The sequence below is a fragment of the Suncus etruscus genome, chromosome 5 (genome assembly GCF_024139225.1).
Source record: "Suncus etruscus isolate mSunEtr1 chromosome 5, mSunEtr1.pri.cur, whole genome shotgun sequence".
NCBI lineage: Eukaryota > Metazoa > Chordata > Mammalia > Eulipotyphla > Soricidae > Suncus > Suncus etruscus.
In genome coordinates, this window is record NC_064852.1 from 109798260 (window position 1) to 109824744 (window position 26485).

Below are 26485 nucleotides of genomic sequence, written 5' to 3' on the forward strand. Positions count from 1 at the left end.
GTCCCACCAGCTTACCCTGGGGATAGACTGAGGTAGTCCTAGCTTGTGCTGGCTATCCTGAGTGCGAGGCTCCAGGACAGGTGCCATGGGCCCCAGTTATACCCCAGGGTGGCTCCCCCTTCTGCCGCAGCCGTCCCCCTACCCCACCTCTTCTGGCCAGCCCTGGTGCCTTGTGGCCTTTGTGAACCCCACATGCTCAGGCTGGGCGTGAGTTAGTGAACGCCTGGGGTCCCTTCCAGCTGGGCCTGACTCAGCGGTATGACTCAGGACTGTCCCAGCCCGCCCTGGGGACACATGACTCAGCGGTCCCCACAGCCAGGCTGCAGGACTCAGGGACTCTGGGGGTGTTGCCACACTGTGGGGAGGCCAGCAGGGCCCCCTGGTTGGAGGTGAAGGACTCAGTGCCTGGAGTCTGTGCAGGGCTGGGCCTGGATCCCTGACATCAGCATCAGTCAGGAGAAGCAAGCACCCAGGACCCCAGTGAGGTGGCTGTGTGGGTGTCAGAATGGATGTGAGGCAGCTTGACTGGAGGCCACAGCCCCTCCCTACCCAAGCCAGGTGCATGGTCCGGGTCCGTCTCTGCCTGTTCTCCACTTCTCTGCTGCCCTGGTCGTTCCTGCAGGGCTCACCCCACTGGGTGGCCTGGTGGCTCACACGAGCCCTGCCACTCTAGGTCCACTCTGTACTTCCACCTCCACTCTGGGGACCCTAGGTTCCTGTGTGTCTGGGCTCTCGAGTCTCCCTACCCAGCCCTGCTCTGTCTGTCTGTACGGAGACACTTGTGTGTGGGGACCAGCTGGGATCCACCCTTCCTCCCTGTCCCGTTCTGAACCTGCAGAAGCACTTTTGCAGGCCCCAGGTCTGATTCGTCCTCAGGGAAACCCTGTCCTGTGTCCTCTGCTGGCTGGTTGTCAAGTCCTGGCACTGGCAGAGTCGTGGCTTAGGGAACACAGGAAGGTGCCAGTGTCCTGCTCTGAGTGTTGCTCTGGTGAAACAGCCTTGTCTCTAGTGTTCTAGAGCTGCTACTGCTAGAAGAGTGAGGTGGGAGCTGAGACTCCCAGACTGGGCCAGACTGGGCTTTTTGGCCTAGATGGGGGGTTTGGCAGGCTATGCGCACCTGTGTCCTGGGGATGCTGGGTGTGGGCTAGGCGGGCCACAGAGACCATGGGAGTTGTGGATGTGGGCAGGATGTGGGGAGCCATGGGCCATGGGGAGACGTGGGTGTTCCAATCCTGTTTCTTAGGCAGAGGATCTCTGTGAGGAAACTGGGCCCATGCTGGGATGCACAGACCTGGGGAACTGGTGTGGAAGAAAAGAGGGTGAGTGGGGCTGGGGTCTTGGAGGGCTCTGTTGTCCCACAGTGTACATTGTCCTGGTGGAGCTCTGATGTTCCCCCATCCACCGGGGGCTTGGCAGGCTCTGTCATCCCCACTTGCACCCTTTGCCTGTACTGGTGGGGGTCCAAAGTGAGAAGAGGTGGGGCTGGAGAGATAGCACAGCGTTAGAGTGTTTGCCTTGCACGCGGCCTACCTGGGTTTGATTCCCAGCATCCCATGTGGTCCCCTAAGCTTGCCAGGAGTGATTTCTGAGCACAGAGCCAGGAGTAACCCCTAAGCATGGTTGGGTGTGGCCCAAAAAGCCAAAAAATAAAAAGTGATATGAGGTGCAGCGGGACCTTATTAAGAGGTCACCATGGCCAACCCCAGGGCCCAGGTGGGTTCCAGGATGGGGGGCATGCACGGGCCAGTGGGGCCTTGTTTGTGATGAAAATGACCCATGGGTGCAGGCACAATAGGACTGAGCCAGCCCTGCTCTGTATCCCAAAAGCCTAGTACCTGGGCACCCAAGTACTTAGGTACCTGAGTACCTGGGTATCTCTAGTGCCTGAACCTAGGCACTGAATCCCAGTCCAGTACCCCAGGACTTTGGTACCATGCTATACCAGTATCTGGATACTCAACTATGCAGATATCAGAATATCCTGGTGCTGCCTAGGATACCCTCAGTATCCCTGGTGTCTGAGTACTCAGTACCCTAGTACTTTGATACCCTGCTACCTAGTACTCTGGGACCCCAGTACCCAAGTATGCAGGTACTAGAGTACCCAGATACCCCCCAGTGTCCTGATACTCTAGTGGTCGGCAAACTGTGGCTCTTTACTCATTTTTTTTTTTTTGTGGTTTTTGGGTCACACCCGGCAGTGCTCAGGGGTTATTCCTGGCTCCATGCTCAGAAATTGCTCCTGGCAGGCACAGGGGACCATATGGGACGCTGGGATTCGAACCGATGACCTTCTGCATGAAAGGCAAACGCCTTACCTCCATGCTATCTCTCCAGCCCCTCTTTACTCTTTTTAATGCTCTGTGCCGGGCGGCTGCTCCAGGAGTCAGGACTCTGCTCCTAGCCTCTGTCAGTGTGCGCCCAGTGTGGCTCTCAAAATAAATTTCAATCGTGGTTTTGGCGAGATTTGGCTCAGTTGAAAAAAAAGGTTGCCTACCACTGCTCTAGTACCCGTGTTGACTGGATGGATATCCAGTATTTCAGCACTTTGTTACCCTGCTACCTCAGTACCGTGGGACCTCAGTACCCAAGTATGCAGATACTAGAATATCCTGATACCTCTCCGGGTCCTGATACCCTCAGTACCCCGGTACCCCAGCACTCCAATACTTGAACACCCAAGTATCAGGCGTACACACAGTATCTGGTAGTACAGTGCCCTGATACCCTCAGTTCCCCCAGTGCCTTAGCACCTGGCACCTCAATACCCTGGTACCCCACCTACTCTTTGTAGCTGTGCAGGGCACAGAAGCAAAGGGCATCTGTAAACACCCAGGTCTAGGTTCCTGGGTATTTGGTAGGTTTGGCCATCACAAGCCAGGGGCTGAAGGACAGAGGCCCAGGTGAGACTTTCCAGGGATGCAGGGTCCAGAGATGGGTGCTTAAGAACATGAGGTCCCAGGGGACCTTGAATAGGGCATCTGTAGCACAGACTGTGAAATCGCAGTTTGTACCCTCTCAGGCCCCGAGCCAGACCTGAGATGGTCTCCGCCCACTTCCCCCAAGGAGAACCCTGGGTCCTGGTGCTGCAGGGATGGCTGGCACATGGATGGTGCAGGGATGGCTCAGCCCCTGGACATGGACTCCTCCCTCAGGACTGGCACTAAGTGCTGGTTCCAGTCTTAGTAGTGCGGGTGACCAGAGCCTATGGCCACCTCCTTATCCTGCCCTGAGGCTGAGCATCCTGGATGGGTTGGGGACGCTGAGGATAGTGGCACAGTGCCTGTCTGCCTGTGTGTCTGTCTGTCCATCTTTCCGTTTACTCATTTGTCCATCAAGCCCACAGTCACCTCCAGCACAGGGAGGGCCCAGGGACATACTCCAGGGACTCATGTTCTAACAGTCTCGCTATGCATGTGAGAGAGAGAGAGAGAGAGAGAGAGAGAGAGAGAGAGAGAGAGAGAGAGAGAGAGAGAGAGAGAGAGAGAGAGAGAGAGAGAGAGAGAGAGAAGGAAAACATCTACACTGGAGTTGAGAAGCCAGGGAAGCTGAGAAGAAGCTGAGAAGCCCCAGCTGCCCTCAGCCTTCTCCTTGCTTCATCGTAGACCCCATCCCTGATCCATGGTGGTGTTTCAGGGCTGCAGGACAGCTGTGGCTGCAGCATAGGGGCCTTTTACAGCTGCCTCTCAGGGGATCCCGAGCCCCCTCCCTGCTTTCCAGAATCACTTAAACAGGGCTCAGGCCCCAGGAAGCAGCTGTCTCCTCAGCGTCCATCGCACCTTTGTCTGTCCATCTGTGAGTGGAGGGAGAAAAGCAAGCCCAGGTCATTCACCTCTTATGCCCCAGGCCGTGTTCTGCAGAGACAGCTGGAGGGGGGTGGTCTGGGGTCTGGGCACATGGCAGATGATGTGTATGGGACTCCCAGGCCCACTGCAGGGCAGGTGCAGCCAAGAGCTTTGGGTGCTCCCTGAGGCCCGCTGTCCCTCTGATCCCTGAAGCCTGCCATTCCCCAGCTGCCTCTCAGCTGTCCCCAGCCACTCCCAGAGCTCACTGGCTTCCTGGCACCCCCAGCTGTTTTGGGCTCAGCTCAAAGATTATCCCCTAAGTTAGTTCTGGAGGCTGTGCTTGTGGGGATGATGCCCCAGTCAGGTGTCTGCCCGTCCCCAGTACCCCTTCTTCACCCCACACAGCTTCACACAGCTGGTACCCCAGATCCTGTGAGTTCTGCAAAACTAAATCTTGAGCCTGAGAGGTGGGGTATGGGAAGGAGGAGGGAGAGGGAGGACAGGAGGGAGGAGAGACATGGAGTAGATTGGGGGACAAAGTGGACGACAGTGGTCATGCTCACTGGGCCTTTGCTGCCCCCAGTGCTGTGCTCTGACTGCTCTTAGCAAGGAGGCCCCAGTGCTCTGCAGGACCAAATGGACAGTGCCCGGTGCCCTGGTGAGGGGCCATGAGGTGATGACAAGAGCTGTAGGTCCAGCCCTCTGATTTCTCGGAGGTTGTGGGTTACCCTTGGCATGTCAGTCCCTGGGGACCACACTGGGATTAAGTGGGGACCGTGGTGACAGACTTTCTGAGGTTAAGAGAGTTATCGTGCTTGGAGCCGTGTGATGGGTGACTTGAGTGAACCTGGGGTCCCTGCCCCCACCTGCCTACCCGGCCTTGGTGTGGATGCAAGTTCCATAAACCTCGAAGGTGGGTGAACCTCAGCCACAGCTGAGCTTGGTAGATGCCTGTTTTTTACTGTTATGCCTCCTCCACCTTAGGGTGCTGCCTGTGCCTACACGGAGGGTCTCCCTGTGAAACAGAAGAGGAGAGTCAGCCTGACAGGACAGGAAAGAAAAGATAAAAAAGCCCAAGGATGCAGGACACAGACAGAGGCAATGGATGAGAAAACTGTGAGTGACTGTTTCAAAGGCAAGTTGCTCTAAAGCTCTGCTAATGACAGAGCCTGGCGCATGGATAAAAATACACGGTCCAGCTCCAGGTGGTCCCGAGACATGCTTCAGTTCCAAAGATACACACAGTTGAAAGTGGGAGGAGGGACAGGATTGTGTGAACATTGACCAGAGGAGCCCTGTGAGGCGGCCAGCATCACACAGAAGGACCCTGGAAGCGGAAAGCTTCCCAGAGACTAAGAGGGACAGTGCATAACATGTATAACATAACAGAAGCGTCACAAATCTGCAAGTCACGACTGTCCCAAACATCTGAGCACTGAATACACCAGGCAGACTAGCAGGATTGGGTGTGGAAGAGACAGCGGTAGTGGCCCTCATGGTGGGACATGGGAGACAAACAGGAAGCTGAGGTCTGAGCTCGACCAAGCACACCCCCAGCTGTACTGCAGAGCCCCTCTAGAGCATCTCAAGGACCTCTTCTCGGGGTCCAGGTGCTCCCTGAGATAGGCCATGTGCTAGGTACAAAATGAGAGTCAAGAGACTGATGGACAGACAGACAGATAGCGAAGCCTTATCTCTGAGCACAGTAGGATGATTCTAGAAATAAATAATAAGAAGAGGAGTTGTTTCTAGGATTATGTCTATATTCTAGAAATAACAGGAAGTAAACTGGAGGGAAAATGAAAAATTACAGAGTTGTGGGAGTTAAAGAGTTTGATTGGGGGTGGGAGGGGAATGTTGGGACACACCCAGCTGTACTCAGAATTGACTCCTGATTCTGGGCTCAGGGATCACTTCTGGTGGGCTTGAGGGGAACCATATGAGGTGCAGGGGACTGAACCCAGCTTGGCCCTAGTTCAAGGCAAGTGGCCTCTTAGAAATAATGCACTTTACGGGGTCGGAGAGATAGCACAGCGGCGTTTGCCTTGCAAGCAACCGATCCAGGACCAAAGGTGGTTGGTTCGAATCCCGGTGTCCCATATGGTCCCCCGTGCCTGCCAGGAGCTATTTCTGAGCAGACAGCCAGGAGTAACCCCTGAAGCACCGCTGGGTGTGACCCAAAAAAACAAAAACAAAAAACCAAAAAAAAAAAAAAACAAAAAAAAATAATGCACTTTACATGACTTGTGAAACAATGAAGAAAATGCAAGTGAAATTAAAAAGAGATGAATGGACTAGAAATATATTTTATACTCAAAATACTCAATAACCCAAATAGACCCCCAAAACTCAATGCAGCAAACTCCGGGCAAAGGGGGTCAGCTGTAGATGTTAGAAAACAAGAAGGAAAAGCCCTCACTCAGCTGGGAAAAGCAGCTGATGAGGTGTGACCTACACACCCATCAGAATGGCTGTTGCCATGACAGGTGCCCTTTGACCTCTCCATGTCTCCAGGACCTTCCCACACTCCAGGACCTCTCCACACCCTCAAGACCTCTCCAGGACTTCCAGGCCCTCCTCACGCTGCCCTCCCTTCTTCACAGGGCTCCTCCGGTCAGTGTTCACACAGTCTCGTCCCTCCTTCTACTTTCAACTGTTTGTGTCTTTGAAACTGAATCGTGTCTCGGGGACCACCTGGAGCTGGACTGTATTTTTATCCACGCGCCAGGCTCTGTCGTTAGCAGAGCTTTAGAGCCACTTGCCTTTGAAATAGTTACCTAGGTATCCCCTCTGCACATGGACCTTCACTGCTTCTTTGGTTTCCAGCACACTTGTTCCCTGGTGCTGCTATTAAGTGAGCACCCTACTTGCCTTCTCTGGCACATGGGCCTCTCCTGCCTGCTCAAGTCCCCCATGGGGAGCGAAGCTGTGGCCAGGCCCCTTCTGTCCTCCAACTGCTGGGACCTCGGCCCTTCCATGAGAAAACGGGCCCCTCCACATCCTTCTACCCAGGGTCCACCGTGGAGAGGGAGGGCAGGACCACACTGTCTGTCTGCCACGGGCACCCCGATGCCTCCTGTACACTGGCCCATCTATCCCTGCAGGTGCCCGTGGAGATGGTGGAGAAAGCAGGAAGGGAGCTGATTTTGTTCATAGCCACTTCTCAGTGTTCCAACACTAATATTGCCTGGATTCCTGTTGGTGCCAGAGAATGAGGGAACACACAGGGCACTGTCAGCACTACAAGGTTCTGACATGGGCACAGCTGGAACTGGAGGAGAGATGGGTGAGGGGATACAGGGGGACAGAGGAAAGAGAGACCTCCCTGGGATCTTTTTTTTTTTTTTTTTTTTTTTTTTGGTTTTTGGGCCACACCTGGTGGTGCTCAGGGGTTACTCCTGGCTATCTGCTCAGAAATAGCTCCTGGCAGGCACAGGGGGACCATATGGGACGCTGGGATTCGAACCAACCACCTTAGGTCCTGAATCAGCTGCTTGCAAGGCAAACGCCACTGTACTATCTCTCCGGCCCCAGACCTCTGGGATCTTGAGGCTCAATTTGCCCTCCCCACCCAGGGCAGCCTGCCACGCCTTCTGGGAGGCCATGCTAGACTATTTTTTGCTTCTTGACTGCAGAGCTCAGACTCCGCTGCGCCCACAGAGGCTCTTTGTGCTGGTGCCCAGTCACCCCACACCCCAGCTGGAGACCAGGCTGGGGGAGGGGCCCACCAGGCCACACTGACCCCACCCTGGCAGCCTCTCTGCCTCAGCTCCTGAGCTGTTTGTCTGGGGCTCCCCAGTGGCCTGGCCAGGACCCCCAAGAGGTTTGCCATACATGGTGTGTGCACATGAGTGCCTGTGTGTGAGTAACCACACGGTGCATGTATTTTTTCCTAGAAGTAATTGATTTCACACCTACTCAGTGAAAGCAGTCTGCCTATCCCCAATCCATCTGTAAGAGAAAGGCATCGCTTGTCCTGAGTATCAATTCCCCACTCCTTTATTAATCTATTTTAACCTCAGGGTTAGAAAAAGAGGTCAATGCATTTTAAACTGACCTTTGTATGCTTGTAAAGTAAGACATATCTATTTGGTAATGTACTCTCAATTTTTTTTGTAGGCTTGCACATGTGTGGAAAGCATGCACTCTGTGATTGCATGTGTGTGTGCAATGCATGTGTTTGTGTTTGTCCATGTATGCTTACATACATACCGATACGGCCCGGGCTGCGTGAAAGGTCCCTCGCTCTGTATAGGGTGGAGGAGTTCGTGGACTCAGCCTGGTGGTGACAGCCTGATGGACTCAGCTGGGCTGTGTGGGGAGCTCCTCTCAGAGGGGCTGAGTCCCAGGACAGGGGCAGGTCGTGGGGGCTCGTGGTCTGCAAAGTGGGTTTCCTGTATTGGCACTGAACGTTAGGGCACTCCATTGTCCCAGGTTTGAGGCAGAGGGATCTGAGGTTGGCTTGGAAGTGCAGACCTGCAGGGAAGGCCCCTCAGAGTACCCCTGGGCTACCAGTAGGCCAGGGGGCTGAGGTGTTGGGGGCAACATTGATCTTGGTGTGTGCTGGGGAGGAGCTGGGGCCTCCGGACACTCACAGATGAAGGGCAGGAGAAGGTGCCCTGGTCACCCTTAGTCCGGCTTCTTGCCCCTCCTGCCCGGGAGCCCCCTCCTCACCAGCAACATATCTCTCTAGCGGTTTTGGTCGGGGTCCAAGGGGCGGTGACAGGAGGGCTGAGTTCATGCCTGGGGGCGTGGCAATCATGTGGGCGTGGCGAGCAAGGGGTACATGGTGATGTGTGAGTGTGGTAAGCATGGAGGCATGGCAAGTGTGTGGGCGTGGCTACCAAGGGGGCGTGGCGAGCGTGGGCGTACCGAACATGGAGCATGGTAAATATATGGGTGTGATGAGCATGGGCTTAGTGAGTGTATGAGTGTAAAGAGCATGGGGCGCGACAAATGTGCGGGCGTAGCAATATGGGGGTGGAGACAACAGGGGCATGGTTGGAACGCAAGTGTGTCCCTCCAGTCTTTGCATGCACATACCCACAGATATACATAGACACATGTGTGCACACACATAGCTCTGGGCTATGGCACCCAGACCTAAGGTGTCTGACGCTGCTGTGCTGGGGTGTGGCAGAGGTGCTGAGCAGGGTGTGTGGTGAAGCAGAGGGCATGGAGACCTGCCCTGCCCAAGCTCTGCCTTCCCTGCCCCATGCTGCCCTCTGTCATTCAAGTCCCCTTGAGTCTTGCCTAGTCCCTGTGGCAGGGGTTCTGCAGTGGCTCCTCTGCGGGGGTGTCTGGACCCTGTAGCAGATGACAGGGACCATGTGATCCCGGTCAGTACTGACTCATTTCTGCAGGGATCTAGACCTGTGTCACTAGCCACAGACACAGCCCGTGGGCGTTTCTAAAAGGAGTCAGGAATGCTCACAACCCTGTCATCCTGTCCAGTGGCCACAAAGCAGCCCCTGTCCTGCTGTCCTGTGGCAGCCTGGTGACACAGAGCATGTGGGGGCAGTGCCATTGGGGAATGCCCAGCTTAGTGACTGTCTGGGGGCAAATGGCCCTCTCTGGGCTCCCCACTCTGACGTTTTCTTTTTAAATTTTATTACTGTATCTAAACACTATGGTTTGCAAAGCTGTTCATGAAACAATTGTTACATTCAGTGCTCCAACACTAATCCCACCACTAGGTGACTGTCCCTATACCCTTGTCTCCTGTTTCTCACCCCACCCCCCAACCTTTCTCCTTGACAGGCACAAAATAATCTATCATATGTTGCTTGTAACAAGAAAATGGTGAATGGAATTATTGAAAAATAATTTAGTAAAAAAAATTACGAAAAATTTATCTCACTGAACTGTTTGTGGCTTATTGATCCTTCAGTTTTTTTTTGTTGTTGTTTATTGAACTTAGTTGGCTTATATGCTATCTTCCCATCTAATTTGCCATGTTCCTCCTGTGCTGTCGCTATAGAAGAAATTGGAGGAATTCGTGTGGCCTTATTTGCAAAAACTCCAGGATCTGTGGAGCTAAGCAGATGAGTTTACATGTGACTGCTGGGGCTTCTGCAAGTAGAGAAGGATTTGGGGAGACTGTCCACACCCATTATAAGAAGACCCAAAGCCCAGTGTGCCTGGAATTTTTATTGGTTTGGTGTCTTTGCAGATCAGTCACGAAACAGTGAAGTTGAACTGTGGGGGTATCAGCAGGTGTAGGATGTGAGTGCAGCTGTTGGGGATTTGGCAGTGCTGGGTCTTGACCTGCTCTCCCCTCCTGCTGGTACTCCCAGAGTTTTCAGTTCATCAGAAGACCTGATGTACCCATGAATTTTGGTGGCTTGGCTTGCAGCTTTTCAGAAGTTAGTCATGAGTCTGTGGAGATGAGGATGAGTAGCACATGGTGGGTGTGGGTTGTTGAATGTGGCAGTTGGGGCTTTTGGCAGTACAGGGAGGTGTCACTCCTCTACCTGTCTCCATCACCCCCATCTTCCTGTCCCTGATTACCTGACTTCCTGTCCCTGGTCACCCATCTGCCTGTCCCATCACCTGTCAGCCTGTCCCTGTCACCTGTTTACTTGTTCCATCACTTATCTGCCAGTCCCTGATTACCAACCTGTCTGCCTGCCTCCATCTGTGTGTCCTCAATTACGTGTCTGCCTGTTGCTGTCACTTGTCTACCTGTCCCTGGTCACCTGTCTGCCTGCTTCCATCACCCATTTGTCTGTCCCTGTTACCTGTTTGTCTGTCCCTGCCACCTGTCCCTATCACCAATATTCCGGTCCCCATCACCCACCTGCCTGTCCCCATTACCTATCTGACTATCCCTGTTACCCATCTACCAGGTACAGATGAGGGAAGGGCCAGGAGATGACACTGTGGCTCCAGATGCCAAAGGAATATCTCGGTCTCTATGTCTTTGGCTGATACTATTTCTTTCAAACACACTAAGCAGCAAAGGCAGGGGCACCGTTCAGTTGTCTCTATTGGTCTACACCATCATGCAAGAACAGAAAGACAGACAGAATATGGACTTGTGGGACCCATGGCCATTTCTACCTCACCAATGCCCATTAGACAAGCATCATTGGTTGAAAACTCAAATCAGGTGCTTCTAGAGAAGGAAAAGAACAAGAATGTCATATAGAAACTGCAGAAGGATCCAAAACTTAATTCTCTGAAGATGGAAATGGAGGTGATGCAGAATATGGGCCTGATGATGAAATATTTTTCTCTTTGATTATTTTTGGGGCAGCACTGGGTGATATTCAGGGATTACTTCTGAATCTGCACTTGGGAATTATACCTGGTGGTGCTCAGGAGAACATATGAAATGCTGGGGATTGAAAGTGGGTTGGCTGTGTTCAAGGCAAGCACTTTACCCACTGTGCTATGGCTCTGGTCCTGAGGGGGAATCTTTTTACAGGGAAAGTTTTCTTATTTGAACAATTAATGGAAGCCTTGGGCAGTAAGGTGGAGCCAAGAGTGCCAACTATATACAAATTGAAGTTTTAAAAAACCCAGACCACAATACACCTAATAAGAGAAAAACAAAACTCAGAATAAGAAAAATAGTCCTTGTAACTATCAGATTATGAGAATTAGGGGCCAACAGGATTCTGGGAGACACCATGGCCATCTGTGTGTCCAGAAACTCTCCTTGGTTAATAAACAGATACACAAAATACAGAACACTGCATTTAAATGATATTACTATGGAACTCGCTTAAGAAAAACCCTCTCTCTGGTGTTGTGGCTGTGTATTTGCAGGACTGTTTTGGAAAGCATTGTGTCAAAGATCTTAAATATCACCAGCTCTTTAAGCTTGTAATTCCACTCTACTTTAAAAATGATTTTCCTTTTGCAGCCCTGTTGAGAAACTAATCCTGGTCTAGAAAGAAGCTTTTTAACACAAAGGTATCTGGAAAAACAAGAACAGAACAAAACAAAGGCTCTTCAAGGTCCACCTGCAGGATAGAAAAGTGAGGCCTGACCCCCTAAGTGGGTGTCCAGCAAAGCCAGGGGAGGGGCAGGAATAAAAACCTCACCAGGATGAGGCTGGGCCAGACTATCTCAGCCACTCTCACAAAACGCCCAAGCTTCCTTTGATAAGCGTGTTTCTTTCACAACTTAATTCAAGCCCATGATTTATTTATGTTATTTAAATTAAATTAAAAAACACTGCAAATATTGTCATGCTACATAAGTTTTCAGCAGAGTTTAATTGGCCCCTTATTTATTTTACAGGTCATTTCGTCTCATTAACAGTAGCAACGATCATAGCAAGTCTTGGAAACAGCTGAGTCCTGGCGACCAGGCATGGGCACAGATAGGCCCATCCACCAGGCATGGGCACATGTGGCCCATCCTCAAGGCAGGGACTCCTAAAGCTGTGCTGTGGGCAGAGATGACCTTGGTCAAGGAAGGACTCTCCAGTGTGCCATTCTCTCCACATGGCTGCCCCAACAAGGCAGTTTGTGTGTGTGTGTGTGTGTGTGTGTGTGTGTGTGTAATTCTAAAATTACATTTCCTTCTAACATCTGGAGAATGTCCCATGTGCACTAGAGAAGAATGTACATATACATACTTAGTCTCTCTCTTCTAGATCTTCCTTTAAAGCAAATACTTTCTTACTGAACTTTAGTTTAGTTGATCTATTAAGAGGTGATATATATAATATTGATATATTGATATAGTAATGATATATATTGGGGCCAGAGCAGTGGCAACAGTGGTAAGGCATTTGCCTTGCTTACAACTGACCTAGGAGGGACTGTGGTTTGATTCCCCCAATAGCCCATATGGTCCCCCAAGCCAGGAGCAATTTCTGAGCGCAGAGCCAGGAGTAACCCTTGATCATCATCCAGTGTGGCCCAAAGGCCCCCCCAAAGAATAATGATATATATTAATATCCATTAAAAGCAATGTTGAAAGTCTACTACTATAGTGTTACTATCAATATCTTTCTTCAAGTCTATTAGCAATTGTTTTAATTATTTTGCTGGTCTTGCATTAAGTGCATATATATTTAGGAGTGAGAGTTCTTCTGGCATACATATCCCTTGGTCACTAAGAAGTGAACCTCTCTGTCTCATAACTTTTTGAGCATGAAGCTTATGTCATCTGATACTAGTTATGGCCATCCAGGCCTTTCTGAGGGGATTGTTTACTTGAATAATTGTCTTCCAATCTTTACTTTGAGCCTGTGTTTGGCCTGACTATTCAAATGTGTCTTTCAAAAAAATTTTTTTTTTTTGCTTCCGTCTTTCAAATTTTATTTCAAATTTTCTCTCAGGCTGAAAAATGTTGGGTTCAATTTTCTAATCCATCCTGCCATGCTGTGTCTTAATTGAAGCATTTAATTCATTGACATTGAGAAAGATGATTGTTATGGAATTTTCTTCTATCTTTCTATAGAACTTCGGTGTGTCCATGGGATTCATCTTGACTTAAATCTTAGTCTTGTTAGTTATCATAAGGGTGGTTCAAGTCTACAAAGTTCCTGAGCTGCTTTTTGTCCATGAATCGTTGTCCATGTATCTTTCCTTCATATCTGAGTTGTTGAGTGAAATATTCTTGATTATGTGTTCATTTCATTGCATTTTTCATTATATCCCATCACTGTCTTTAGGCTCAAATAGTTACCTTTGATAATTCTGTTGTAAATATTAAGGATGCTCCTTTGTATGTAATTTGCTTTTATGATCTTGTTGCTTTCAATATTCTATCTTGAATCTCTAGTTTTTATTATTGGATTAGGATGTGCCTTGGGGTGCTTTTATTTGGATCTCTGTTAACTTGTACTCTTTGAGCATCCAGAATGTGGGTACAAACATTCTTCAGCTTTGGGAACCTCCCGACAATGAGGTCTTTCACTGTTGCTTCTTCGTAAGGGGTTCTCTGAGACTCCTATGATTCATATGTTGTTTCTCTTGAAGTCATCAAAAAATTCTCGCATCATCTGTTCACTTATTCTGAAGCTTTTTCCATCTTTTGTTGTTGTCTGAACTTTTTCTTGGAGTTCACTGCTATGGTCCTCAGCACTTATTATTCTGCTGGTGAGGCCTTCTAGTGGGTTTTTCATTTTCCCTATGAAATATTTCAGTTTTCTCATTTGTTTGTATTTTTCTCACTTCAGCTCTCATGTCCTCCTGTGTTTTATTGTCAGTATGTTCCATTGTTTCTTTGAGCTCATTGAACACCCCAAGCATTTCCACTCTCACCTTCATTTCAGAGAGGTTCTACAGAGGATCAGTACTGAGTGGGTCTGCAGAATTGCCATCTTCACTCTCCAGATAAGGTGGAATTTTGTGTTGCTTTATTGCGGTTCTTTTTGTGGCCTCAACAGTGTCTTTCCCTGGCCACTGTCAGAATGGTCCCCACTGCTAAGGAGGTCTCAGGGGAGCTTTATGTGGGTGGAGATTAGAGGAAGACCCAGGTTCGTGGGCGAGGCCTCTGACCTGTTCTGGGTTGTCTCAGAGTTTCTTAGTTCCAGTGGATCGAAGCCCCACTTTTTCCTAATGTTGAGGAGTTGCACAAAATTAGGTGAATTAAGTAACTTCTCTCATGGACCTTCTAGTGTACTTAAGGTAAAAAATAACCATATTAAGTGCCTACAGGGAGGCAGTGAGGTCTGGAGAGCAATACATTCTCTCCATCCTACTGACCAAGGACAGGGTGAGCCACCTGTGCACGAGCTTTCTGAAAGGATGGAAGGAGCTTCAAGCTGCTGAGCTGCCCTTGGGACTGGCTACTTTGCACCATCTGCCCCAGGGCCTTCCCGGTCTGCACAGCTGACCTGGTCTGTCACTGAGTGATAACAGCAGCTGCAGCTCTTTCTGGCCGGAGCCTTTGTAAGTGGCCGCCCTGCGGCTAACAGGCACGTCCCAGCTCAGCTCCTTGGGGCCCCGGGACAGATGCCCACGCTCTAGCCGCTCCCTGGAAACCAGCTGCATCCCATCAGGCCAGGCCAGGCAGGTCACCCCTTCCAGGCAGCCCCTCCCATCACACGCGTCCCCACTGCAGCTGTTTGGAGCAGGAGGGAGCTGATGGCACCAGCAGTACTCAGGGATCTGGGCTGGGAATCTGGAGGGTCTGGGGGCTTCTGGGAGAGCTGGGAATGCTATGGGGGGCTGGGATGGTGGGTGGGAGCAGATGAGTGGGGTCGCTGAGGACTCTGTGCTCATGCCCCATGGGAGTGGGTCAGGGAACCTCGTGGGTATGAGGATGAGAGTTAGGAGCCCGAGACCTCTGGCCCATCTGCACCCTGTCTTGGTCCTCAGGATGGGCCCTGCTCCTTTTCTGTTACTGAAACTCAGTCATGATCACCCCACAACCTGCAGGTGTTCCAGGGAGGGGCATTTGGACCTTGGAGACAGGACGTGGCTCACACTGTTGTAGGAGCGGCGCTTGCACATAGGCGAGGGTGGGGTTTGCGCAAGGAGCTAGCCGGATTTGCACAGGGTGACAGATTCCTGCAGGCTGTGTCCCCTCTTAGCTCCATGACTTGAGCTGCTCCCCTCCTCGGCTCTGCCAAGCAGCATCTGTGGGGCTGCTCCTCAGCAGGACATACCTGGGGTTCTTGTCCCGGCCCCTCTGAAGACCCTCTGGGCTCAGGTACCCACCTGTCCATTTCAGTGTCCCTCACTGCCACCAGGTGGGTTTCTCTGGTCAAGCTGTGACAAGTGTCTTCTAGTCCAGGGTGACTGTCACAACACACATGAGGGAAACCTGGGAAGGGGTGGAGGAGCCCCCCTGCTGCCTCCTTCATTGCCTATAATTCTGTCCCCTGGTGGGGGTTTGTGCCTGGACCTGTGGATCCAGCAGGGGGGTCACAGTGGGGAGGCCTCGAAGAGGAGGGTGGGTTTATGGTTAGGGTGTGGAGTGCAGGTATGTGTGAATGCAGATGGCATGTGTGTGTGTGTGTGTGTGTGTATGTGTGTGTGTGTGTGTGTGTGCAGTGTAGGTGTGGAGCTGGGGTGTGGAATTCAAGGCTGGGATGTGGAGTGTGGTGTTCAGGGCCGGGGTGCAAGGTTCAGGGTTGGGGTATGGGGCTCCGGACTGGGGTGTGGATCAGGGCTGGGTTCGGGGCTGTGGTGCTGGGTTCAGGATTGGAGGGTTGGGGTACAGTGTTCAGGATTGGGCTGTGGGGTCCAGGGTTGAGGTGTGGGGTTCAGGACTGGGGTGCGGGGTTCAAGGCTGAGGTGTTGAGTTCAGGGTTGGGGTATTAGGTTTGGGGTTCAGGGCTAGATTTGGGGCTGTGGTGAAGTTCTGGTTCAGGGTTGTGTGGGGTTCAGAGCTGGGTGTGGGGTTCAGTGTTGAGGTGTGCGGGGTTCTGGGCTGGGGTGCAGAGTTCAGGGCAGGGACCCTCCTGCAGATGCTGGGTTGAGACGTCTTGTTGGAGCACGCGCGCCCTCTGCCGGTGCAGCTATGTTGGCAGCGTGGGCGGGCCCTGATGACAAGGACACATTTTTCATGTTTTGGCCATTTGCACACCTTCTTTGAAGAAGTTTCTGCTCATTTCCTCTCCCCATTTCTTGATTTTTTTTTGGGGGGTATTGTTAATTTCTACCAGTCCTTTTTTTTTTTTTTTTGGTTTTTGTTTTTGGTTTTTGGGTTACACCCTGCAGCGCTCAGGGGTTACTCCTGGCTTCAGGCTTGGAAATCGCTCCTGGCAGGCTCGGGGGACCATATGGGATGTCGGGATTCGAACCAATGACCTCCTGCATAAAAGGCAAACACCTTCCCTCCATGCTATCTCTCCGGCTCATACCAGTCATTTTTATATCAACTTGTCATCTTAGCAGTAAGCAAATATTTTCTCCTGGTCTGCGGGGTCTTTTTCTGGTCACTTCTGTGGTTTATGTAGCAGCTGTCTGCTTGGCCCGCGGCATCCACTCATTGAAGATGCTCCCGCTTCCTGCTATGCAGGGTGCTGCTGTGTCCTGAATGAGGGTCTGTGGTCAAGATATTGGACCTCCTTTCACTGGGCTTTTGTGCCTGGTTTTTAGGAAGAGTCTGAGTTCATTTTTTGAATGTGACCAACCAGTTTTTCCAAGCGCCACTTGTCAAAGAGATTTTCTTTTTTTTTTTTAAACTTTATAAATTTATTGATTAATTGATTGGCTGTTGGGCTACTGCTGGATCTGTACTCAGAAATCGCCCCTGGCAGGTTGGGTCCCTCCTGGGTTGGCAGCATGTAAAGCAAATGCTCTACAGTACTGCTGTGCTATTTCTCTGGCCCCAAAGATTTTCTTTACCAAGTAAATCTTTATTTGGTTTTTGTTTGTTTAAATTTTTGTTTTGTTTTGTTTTGGGGCCACACCTGGTTGCCCTCCAGGGTAACTCATGGCTCTGAGTTTAGAAATTTACTTGGTCTTTTTTTTTTTTTTTTTTGGTTTTTGGGCCACGCCCAGCGATGCTCAGGGGTTACTCCTGGCTGTCTGCTCAGAAATAGCTCCTGGCAGGCATGGGGGACCATATGGGACACCGAGATTTGAATCAACCACCTTTGGTCCTGGATCGGCTGCTTGCAAGGCAAACGCCACTGTGCTCTCTCTCCAGGCCCGGTCGTTTTTGTTTGTTTGTTTGTTTGTTTGGGGTCACGCTCAGGGGTTACTCTTGGCTTTGTGCTCAGAAATCGCTCCTAGCAGGCACTGGGGACCATATGGGATGCCCAGATTCGAACCACCATTTGTCCTGGGTCAGCAGCTTGCAAGGCAAACACCCTATGGCTGTGCTATCTTTCCAGTACCATTACTTGGTCTTTTAAACAAAATTTTTCTGGGGCCACATGGGGCACATGGGTGCCCCTTGTGCCTGGCACCCAGCGCTGGGCAATGTGCTCCCTCCAGCCCCATGCCCATCTGTGCCCTGGGCTTCAGTGCTGGAGGAGGAACTGGTCTCACATTCAGCCCAGGGCACTGGCTCCTGGAACCTGGATCTGTTCAGTAGAAGCTGCACAGGGCCTGGTGGTAGGGACCTGGTAGACTCTGTGTCCTCCTCCTCTTCCTCTCCCCTTCTCCTCCTCCTTTTCTTTTATTTTTTGTTTGTTTTTTTTTATTTTGGGTCACACCCGGCGATGCTCAGGGGTTACTCCTGGCTGTCTGCTCAGAAATAGCTCCTGGCAGGCACGGGGGACCACATGGGACACCAGGATTCAAACCAACCACCTTTGGTCCTGGATCGGCTGCTTGCAAGGCAAACACCGCTGTGCTATCTCTCCTCTTTTTCTTCCTCCTCCTTCTCCCCATAGACTGCACAGGCGTTGAGTCCCATCCCAAGCTTCACAGGGAGCACTGTGGGAGAGGCCACGTGGGGGGGGGGGTTCATGAGCACTACCTGAGGGAAAGGGTCATCTGAGAGTTCCAGCTGGACTTACCCAAAATATGCTCTGCAACAAGCCAGGACTCAATGCATCTGGGGGGGGGGGGGTGGAGGGCCACTAGACAAACTGTGGGAATCTGGGGTTACAGGATGCAGGCCCCACCCCACCACCGCCCAACACCAGAGGTCCCAGTCTCTGTAGCCCTGTGTCCTAGAGACAGACTGGGGCGGTGGGGTTGGGAGAAGGTTCTTGCTGGCAGCATTTCTGCATGTGCAGGAGGCAGGGATCATGATTAAACTGACCATCTGGAACCCATTAGGCATGAGCAGCGCTGGCAAAGCCAGGGATTGTGTACTAGTGATCTGTGTGCTGCCAGTGACATTGTGTATGTGGGTGACTGTGTATGTTGGTGACCACGTTTGTGTTGTTAGTATCCGGCAGAGTTAAGGCAGGGTCAGGCCCTCTCTGGTGTCTGCATATCTAAAGTTCCTGCGAAGAACAGCAGGGGGCGCGATGAAACCGGCTTGTCCAGCCTCCCTCACCTGGCTCAGGTGTGTAGCTGAGGAGCGACCCTGCAGTTCAGCGGTGCCTGGGGAAGGTCCAGGGAAGGTCCCCTCCCAGCTCAGAGGCTGCCTCCCATTTGCTTGTGGGAGGGGCACACACAGCCTGTCATGTGCAGCGCACCAAGCAGGTGCGGTGACCTTTTCTCTGATTCCCACGGTCCATCTGAGTAGCCAGAGCGACCCCTCACCCAGGCAGGGCGACCTGCAGAGCCTTTGGGTGTCTCTAGGAGGGGTCTGTGCAGAACTGCGCAGGGGAGTCGACCTGATCTGACCCCAGGGGTGGTCACTCAGGGGTTCCCTGCACAGGCACTTGAAGGTTTGCTCCTTGGACCCCTGGTTCTGTGACCCTGGATCCTGTGACGTCTGGAACTCTTACATGCAGTGGCGCCAGTGCCTGGTTTGGTGCAGGATTGGGATAGGGAAGCTGGTCCCCATGTGTGGGGGTGTGTTCCTTCTTTCTGCAGCAGTGCTCATGGCGTCCAAGCCTATCCCCCCATCCCTCCTGCCTGCCCCCTCTATCCTGTGCTTTTGGCCCCACAGTGGACCCAGAGCTTATCCTGGGCAAAGGAAACCTAGTTTGCCTGGGCACAATCCCAGCCCTGCAGGCGCTTCCGGCCACCCTTCTTTGAAACAGATTCCAGCCAGTGCCAGGACGGGATATTCTGGCCAAGGACTGATGGCTGCAGGTGGGCTCCTCCCCACCACATACCCTCTATATAGAGGGCCTTGTGCCTGTGGGGCAGACAGTCTCGTTGGCGGACACAGCAGCTGGTTAAGGGCGAGGGAACTGTGGAGCCGCTGCTCTTCCTCTGCGGGGGCTGTTAGCTAAGGCAGGTCAATGCCTGGATAAAGCTGGAGTGGCTTCTCACCGTGTTGAGGCTCCTTCCCCCCGGAAACAATCTCTCTGGGGGTGCTGGGGATAGTGCAGTGCACATATTGGGGATGTTGTTGAATGTTATTGGGGATATTGTTGGAGATATTGTTGGGATGGTGTTGGGGAAGGTACTGGGTGTTGGGATGGGGTTGGGGACTGTGCTAGGACAGATGCCATGTATGGACCTGCTCAGGGGACAGTGCTTCAGGAGACAGCAAACGCACTGGCCGCATCCGGTTCCATGATGAACTGCCTGGTTCCAATACTAGCCCTCTGGCTGCTGCTGGGGGCTCTCGTGGGTGAGACCTGCCCCCCATGGAGCACCCTGTACCCCAATTCTTGGGACCCGGGGCTGGTATCTGCCTGGACCTGGTGACTGATGCATCTTCTTTTGCAGGGGCCAAGCCTGTGCAGGAGGCAGGTATGCTCCGCCATGAGTACTTTGTATCAACAGCTGCCAAGTCTGCCGGGGACAGGGAGAGTAGGGACGCTCTTCTCTGGGGGTAGGAGTTTGGGGGGCTGGTGTCTCAGCAGAGCAGATGAGGCAGGAGCCTGGGAAGTCCAGGAACTGGAGCCCCTATCCCACCTGTGGGACACTAGGCAGAGCAACTGTCTGTGCCCCTAGTGGGTCTAGGTCACCCTATTCCTGGTGCCACTCAGGGAGGCCCGAGCTCTGTGCCAGGCTGCTGGACATGCGGGGATGGGGTTGTGCAGGGTCGTGGTTGTGCGGGTTGGGGCTGTGCCATGCGCCCTGAGCTCGGGGCCCTGTGCCTTCCAGACCCCTACGAAGAGCCGCCGGCCCTGCCCTACTGGCCCTTCTCCACCTCGGACTTCTGGAACTACGTGCAGCACTTCCAGGCGCTGGGGGCCTACGAGCAGCTTGAGGACATAGCTCGCACCTTCTTCGCGCACTTCCCTCTGGGGACCACCCTGGGCTTCCACGTTCCCCTTGGGGAGGACTGAGGGCGCTGGGTGGGGCTGCAGTGGCTGCATAACCCCCTGGCTACGCGCGCCCCAGCTCCTTAATAAAGCCCGACTCTGCTGTGCACGAGAACCTTAGGTCTCTCCCTTGACGCGCTGCTGCGCCGCGGGGCTCTTTGCGCACGTCTAGGGGCTTCGGATGGTCAGTGGCTCTTAAGGACGTCGCAGTCTCTGGGCAGCTCAGCGGGCTCTGGTCTGGGGCTCGGGCCCCGCAGCTTCCCATCCCATAGCAATCCAAGAGGAGCTACAGGTCTCCTAGCTCAGGTGGGGGAAATCAAGGCAGAGAGCAAATTAGCAAAGGGGCCCTGGCACAGTCCAGGAGCCTCGCCCGAGACCCTGCGCTGGGCTGCGGAGCTGTGGCGGCCGGATCCATGCGCTCGCTTGGGAGCCCGAGCCCGGGGAGGAGATCGGGGCCTGCCCGGACCGCGGTGCCACCAGACGTGCCGCCGCGCCTCCGCGCGCTCCAGTCCTGGGAGCGGTGCTGGGGACGGGACCCCGCTCTCACAACTGTGGTCACCGAGAGGGGCGAGTCCCCATACCAGGGCCGGCCGGGGATCCGCGGGGTTCCGGGAGCGCCCCTTTCGTCCCAGTCTCCGAAGGTCCGACCCACGGCGACGCTCAAAGGGTGAGCCTCTCCCAACCCGCGGGTGTCGGCGACCCCCGGCCCGGCTCCGTTGAATCCCCCAGGGCTTCTGGTCTGAGCTGTGCGCCCCGGTCCCATCTGTGCGCCCAGTCACGGTTGTGTACTTCGTCCTCACTAAGGCCCCGATTCACCACTGTGCACCCCAGTTTCCGCTGTGCGCCCCGTCCCCGCTGAGAGCCCCGATTCCCCTGTGCGCCCTGTCTCCGCCGTGCGCCCCGGTTCCAGCTGCGCGCTCCGTCCCCGCTGTGCGCCCCATTCCCGCTATGCGCCCCGGTTCCACTGTGCGCCCCGGTTCCCGCAGTGCATTCCGTCCCCGCTGTGCGCCCCGTCCCCGCTGTGCACTCCTTCCTCACTCCTCAACCCCGAGTCAATGCGAAGCTACACCTAGGACCAGTCCCCGGGGCCGATGGTCCGTGCACTCCGGCAGGACCCGTGGGATCCTCGAGGCCGGAGTCCGGGCTCGGAGCAGGCGGCACCCGGGATTCCGCGGGTCCCCGGACTCCCAGTCCTCCAGGGCCACAGAGATGCCGCCCACTGGCGCCTAGAAGAGCCCGCCGCGGGGCTGACACCACCGAGTTGGCCGCACTCTGGCGTCTAGAGCGGCCCCAGCGCAAGGAGCGGAAGGGGCGGGGTAAGAGCTGGAAGCGCCCGGTTTGCCATGAAGCCGGCGGTGGACGAGATGTTCCCCGAGGGTGCTGGGCCCTACGTGGACCTGGACGAGGTGAGCGGGGCCCGGTGTCCGACTCCGGAGGGTGTCCCGACTCGGACAAGGCCCGGGGGCCTGCACAGAGGTGCCGTCGAGCGGGCCCAAGGTTGGCCCCTCCTGCCAGCGTCGGGGCGCTTGTCCCTGGGAAGGGGCACCTGGGTGCTGGTGAGGGCGGGGCTCGGCTCTGCGCTGTAGGCGGCGATGTGGGGGGGTGAGGGAGTTCTGTGGTGCGGAGTAGGATTTGGGGAGACCCGTGTTTCCCGGGGATTTAGCCCCCATGTCTGGAGGATGCATTTCTCTGCTCTGACCGCCCCGTCCGTCCCCAGGCTGGCGGCAGCAGCGGGCTCCTGATGGACCTGGCGGCCAACGAGAAGGCCGTGCATGCCGACTTCTTCAACGGTGAGTGAGGGGACCAACAGGGAGGCTAAGGGGTGCTGGGCTGGGTCCAGAGGTGTGTCCATTTGTCACATCTCAGCTGCCTGTGATGGGTGACAGGCTCCCTCCTGAAACCAGATCCCCTTTGTGAAGGCCGTGATCAGGCCCAAGTAAACAGTGTGGGAGGGAACCGAGGCCAGGGTGACCTTGGGGAAGGCTGGGTTTGGCAGGACCATGGAGAGACATGTCTGGGAGCTGGGGTGTCTCTCTTCCTCACACTCTCTGGTTTCTGTTTTGTCTTGTGTCATTGAGTTGTCCAGGAGATAGCCTGTTCCGCCCTCCTGCCGCTCTTCTCTCCCTCAGAGGTTGCTGGAGGCCTGTTGCTGCATCAGGTGGCACCCGAGCTGTTGATGCAAATAATGCTGGCACTGGGGAGAGGTGTGCGGGTGCCTGGTGCTTGTGTCCCTGGGGGTCCCAGAGGCCCTTTGACTATCCAAGGACATGTTGAGATGGACCGGCTGCTTAGGGCCCTTCTCATGTGCCCTGCAGGAGACCTGGATGGAGATGCCACTTTCTCTGGCTGAGGTCCCTGGGGCCTGTTGTAGTGGGCTGGGGTGCTCTATCAGCACAGGACAGAGACTGACAGCTGTAGTGTGGGGTCGTGGAGGGCTGGCTGCAGGGTCTCAGGGTGTGGGGGTCCCCCCTAGATGGTCCTTGCAGCCCCTTAGTGCCAACAAGCCTTCAGTAAGCAGCTCCCCCACGCTGTGCTCCCCAGAAGGCCAGACTGGGCAGCCCTGAGCTCATGGTTGGGGGCCCTGGGCTGTGATCAGGGAGGGTCCTTTCCCCAGGATCCTACGAGGTCTTCTGTCTCACTCATTTGGACTGCCTCCTGGTTCCTGCCAGTAGCTTCTGGGGCTCCCCATCGGCACCTGCTCATGGGACTCACCCATATGGTTGGGGGCTGCTGTGAGCTGGGCCTCTGATTGGTCACAGCTCAAAGTACTGTTCTTACTGTCTCTCACCCCTAGACTTTGAAGACCTCTTTGATGACGACGATGTCCAGTGACTTGCCTGGGTGCCTGCTTCCCCGGGTCAGATGGTGTCAGTGATGCTGACAGTGACATGGATGGTGACAGTGCACCAAGAAAACCGAGAGCCAGGGAAGCTTTTGCTTTCTGTAGGGCCTGATTGTTCCCGAATGTGACAGCGGCATCCTCACTTCATTAAACGTGTCCTCACTTGGATGATTCTTGGTTTGTGTGCAGGGAGCCAGCGTCTTCAGGAGCACTCTGGGCCATGGGTACTTCTGTGTGGGTGTATAGGGTCAGTGCCCTCTTTGATCTGGCCCCTGGGAAGGGGGACTTTGTGAGGAGCTGGGCCTGCAGCTGCCTCATCAGCTGGCCCCAAGAGCACCCCAGTACCGGTGCTTGGCCTGTGGGGTTATGGTGATGGTGGCCTCTCATCAGAGCAGCTCTCATGGCCTTATCTTTCTGCAGTGCCAGAGGGAACGAGCATCCTGCATCCAGGCAGCTCCTGGCTGCTCGGCATACTGGGGTGGCTGAAGATGGGCAGGCACTGGGCTAGCCTTGTGCTGTGGGGCTTGGTGGAGAGCCATCTGGGCTGGGCTGGTCAGGCATAGAATTTGAGGTTTTTTATTTTTTTTTATTTATTTTTTATTTTTTGTTTTTTTTTGGTCATACCCTGCAGTGTTTGGGTTACTCCTGGCTCTGTGTTCAGAAATTGCTCCTGGCAGGCTCAGGGGGACCATATGGGATAATATAGTCTCCAGGAGTCAAACTGGGGTCCGTTCTATATTGGCCACATGCAAGACAAACGTCCTACTGTTGTGCTATTACTCTGGCCCCTGAGAACTGAGTTTTTACTGCTCTCCACTTGCATCTGTCTAGAGAGCATGTTAAAGTCCTCAAGAGGGACAGGCCAGGTCTTGTCTCAGCCCAACAAGGGGCCCTGCAGGTCAGCCTGACACCATGACAGGAAGTGGTTTGAGGGGGCTTTTCAAAGTTTCCACATGGTTGTCTAGGGGCCACTTCTGTGATCCCACAGACAGACCCTGCTGGGTTCATCTATATATGAGATGTGTGTGTGTGTGTGTGTGTGTGTGTGTGTGTGTATGTGTGTGTGTGTGGCCACCCCCGTGATCCCTCACAGTGTGTGTGTGTGTCGGGGTCTATCTATATATGAGACCGGTGTGTGTGTGTGTGTGTGTGTGTGTGTGTGTGTGTCCACCCCTGTTATCCCTCACACAGACCCTGCTGGGGTCCATCTATGAGACCGGTGTATGTGTGTGTGTTGGGTCAAAATCGAAACTACTCTTTGTCAATTTTTTGACAATTTCCCTTTGTGGTGTGTGTGTGTGTATGTGTGGTCAAAATTGATACTACTCTTTTGTTGATTTGTTGACAGTTTCCCTTTGTGGTGTGTGTGTGTGTGTTGGGTCAAAATTGACACTACTCTTTTGTTGATTTGTTGACAGTTTCCCTTTGTGGGAGGCGGCTGTCACTGCTCTAAGGAAACCACCTTTGGACACTTGTTTCTTCACTTGATCATTTAAGGCCCAGATGTGTGAGCTCCATGCTCTGTCCTATCAAAGTATCTCAGAACTTTCCAGAAGGGCAGGTGCTGTGCTCATTTCACAAAGCTGCTGAAGATCAAGTGGGAGATGACTGGCTGGTGATGTTTTCTGAACAATGAGGCCTGAATGTGAGGCCAGACCCACTGCTCAGGAAGAGTAGACACTGCACACGAATACATGTGGTATTCTCTGGTGCATGATTTTTGGTTTCCGCCTGTCCGTGCCATTAGTCAGAGAAATGTGGGCGTCAGTACTTAGTTCAGATGCTGGATTCGTCCCGCACCTGTGGGCTCCAGTGCTCTGTTCGGTGTCCACTGGTGTGGTGTCTGCTGTGGCCTCTGCCCTGTTTTGTGCAGTGTCCAGACCCCAAGCACTCTGCTCTGTGCCTTGTTCTGCTCTTAGGAACCCCTAGAATCCCATCACCTATTAAAGATCTTGGTAGTGCATAGAAACGCAGCACTGGAGATGAAGGCTCTGGGCCATGCAGCTCTGTCAGAAGTTGGAAAATGAGTTGGAAAAATCACTGTACTGTATAATTAATGCAGGTATTGTTTGCAATTTCTTTCATTTGCTTTTCTTTAGCAAAAAGAGGGTTGTGATCATTATGTGAAACTTCTAAAACACTGTGAGGGCAAGATTGCTGGGAATGAGCATCTTTTTTTTTTTTTTTTTTTTTTTTTTGGTTTTTGGGTCACACTTGGCAACACTCAGGTTATTCCTGGCTCTATGCTCAGCAATCGCTCCTGGCAGGCTTGGGAAACCATATGGGATGCCGGGATTCGAAACACCGTTCTTCTGCATGCAAGGCAAACTCACTACCTCCCTGCTATCTCTCTGGCCCCTGGGAACGAGCATCTTTGGGAGCATGAAAGTGGCATCAACCCCAAGAAGAAACTGAACTCAGCATCTCACAAAGGGCCTTGCTGAGGGAATTCAGTGGGAACAGCTATTACTGGGACCGCAACTGGGAGCTGCCTCTTGGGGCTACTGAGAGGCCTAACCCTAGGGAGGAGTGACCCCAGCCCATTTGACTGAGGCTCAAACAGCCCTTTTGAGAATTGGCAACCTTAGACATATGAGGAACATAGGAGAACTTCAGTGCAGTAGTTCTGAATGAAGGGAGAAGTCTCAGAAAAGTTGTGTGAACAACTTTATGTCACAGAGTGGAATCATCTCAAAGAAAGGACAAGTTCTTAGGATCATACAACCTCCCAGGGTTGAATGAGGAAGTGGAGAACCTGAACCAATCAGTCATGAGTAATATGACTGCTTGAAACAGTAATGATACCTTTCCCTAAGGAGTCAGAGGGATGGTACCATAGTAAGGTGCTTGCCTTGTATGTGACAAACCCAATTCTGTGCCAAACACTGCATATGGTCCCCTGAACACTGCCAAGAATTTCCTCAATACTGCCTGATGTGGTCCAAAAACCAAAAGAAAAAAATAAAAACATCTTCAAGTATACAAAAGCCAGTTGGCTCACTTGTGTGTTTTATGAAGACTTCAAAGGAGACAATACCGTTACTTTTCATTCTTCTAAAATACCAAAGAAACAGGAGCCCCCCTAGCAGAGTCAGTGAACATTGCAATAGGCCACAAAGCAGAAACATTTTTTAAAATACTATTTTAAAATAT

The 26485-nt window shown here is 53.0% G+C and overlaps 2 protein-coding genes across 3 annotated transcripts; both read left to right on the forward strand.

The window, feature by feature from the left end:
* Nucleotides 1-1272: 1272 nt before the first annotated feature.
* On the forward strand, nt 1273-20514 carry OTOS (otospiralin). 2 transcript variants are annotated; one of them, XM_049773317.1, is made up of 3 exons: nt 19793-19850; nt 19949-19972; nt 20330-20514. In XM_049773317.1, the coding sequence occupies exons 1-3, from the start codon at nt 19793-19795 to the stop codon at nt 20512-20514; spliced, it is 267 nt and encodes an 88-aa protein (XP_049629274.1). The 2 variants fall into 2 exon arrangements, 1 of the variants encoding a protein (XP_049629274.1); XR_007495874.1 differs by lacking the exons at nt 19793-19850; nt 19949-19972 and adding an exon at nt 1273-1319 and having other exon boundaries at nt 20330-20443.
* A 1292-nt stretch (nt 20515-21806) lies between these two features.
* On the forward strand, nt 21807-23498 carry COPS9 (COP9 signalosome subunit 9). Its single transcript, XM_049773319.1, has 3 exons — nt 21807-21896; nt 22208-22280; nt 23285-23498. The coding sequence occupies exons 1-3, from the start codon at nt 21834-21836 to the stop codon at nt 23320-23322; spliced, it is 174 nt and encodes a 57-aa protein (XP_049629276.1). The 5' UTR covers nt 21807-21833; the 3' UTR covers nt 23323-23498.
* The last annotated feature ends 2987 nt before the right edge of the window (nt 23499-26485 follow it).